Source organism: Apis dorsata, unplaced genomic scaffold (assembly GCF_000469605.1).
Source record: "Apis dorsata unplaced genomic scaffold, Apis dorsata 1.3 scaffold_41, whole genome shotgun sequence".
Classification (NCBI taxonomy): Eukaryota; Metazoa; Arthropoda; class Insecta; order Hymenoptera; family Apidae; genus Apis; species Apis dorsata.
This window is the reverse complement of record NW_006263343.1, coordinates 297653-298483: the sequence shown is the minus strand read 5'-3', so window position 1 is coordinate 298483 and position 831 is coordinate 297653. Positions and strand designations below refer to the sequence as shown.

General features: G+C 12.3%; 1 protein-coding gene across 3 annotated transcripts in view; it reads right to left on the bottom strand.

Moving 5' to 3' along the window:
• LOC102679181 (GATA zinc finger domain-containing protein 14) overlaps positions 1-831 on the bottom strand; it is a 14682-nt gene that overhangs the window by 7660 nt on the left and 6191 nt on the right. For 2 of the 3 annotated variants that reach the window (XM_031513471.1, XM_031513477.1), the window contains one exon: positions 145-286. In XM_031513471.1, coding sequence (XP_031369331.1) covers positions 145-286 — 142 coding nt within the window. The remainder of the gene's footprint in view (positions 1-144; positions 287-831) is intronic. The other variant, XM_006608651.2, reaches the window with a different exon arrangement.

Sequence of the window (831 nt, the reverse complement as noted above, 5' to 3'; positions counted from 1 at the left end):
TTCAATTTTTATTATTTTATATTTTCTATTATATTCTATATATTCTATATATAATTATCTATATTATGTAAAAGTATCTATTTTCTCTTATTTATCTTATTTATTATATTATCTTATTTTATTATTACATATAAAATTACATACCTAATATCAAGTAGTTGTATGTGATTATTTAATCTTAGAAGAGAACCAAGTTGTATTGCATCATATAAATTCAGCCCATTATCAGCTAAATAAAGTTCTCTTATTCCTGTATTCATTTTTAATGCTGCAACTATTAAAAAGTCTATATATGTATATATATATATTAATATTGTATTATAGATAAATTTGTTTTATTAATTTTAATTAAGTATATAAACATTTTATTATATTATGGAAAGTTTACATCAATAAATTTTATTTAAATGAAAAAAACATATTTTAAAATTAAATATTATAATATTAATGTTAATTTATTATAGTTAATTAATATTATGATTATAATTTCTTTTATAATCAAAATAATACATTAAATACATTAATATAATCAAATTTTTAAAAATACTTTTGATTTTTCATATTAATATTTAAGTATATTTTTCTTTCTCAAAATTATTTGAAATATTGTATAACATTACAATATATATTACAATATAAAAATATAATGATAATATATTTCAAGTTGAAATATTTTAAAATATAAAATAAAATAAAATATAAGATATAAAATAAGATTATTATTTTTAATATAAAATTCTTATCATATGTATAGATTGAATTTAATTTAAATAAATACTTAATTATTAATTACAAATTAAATTTAAATTTTTTAGTTATTAATTTAATTAA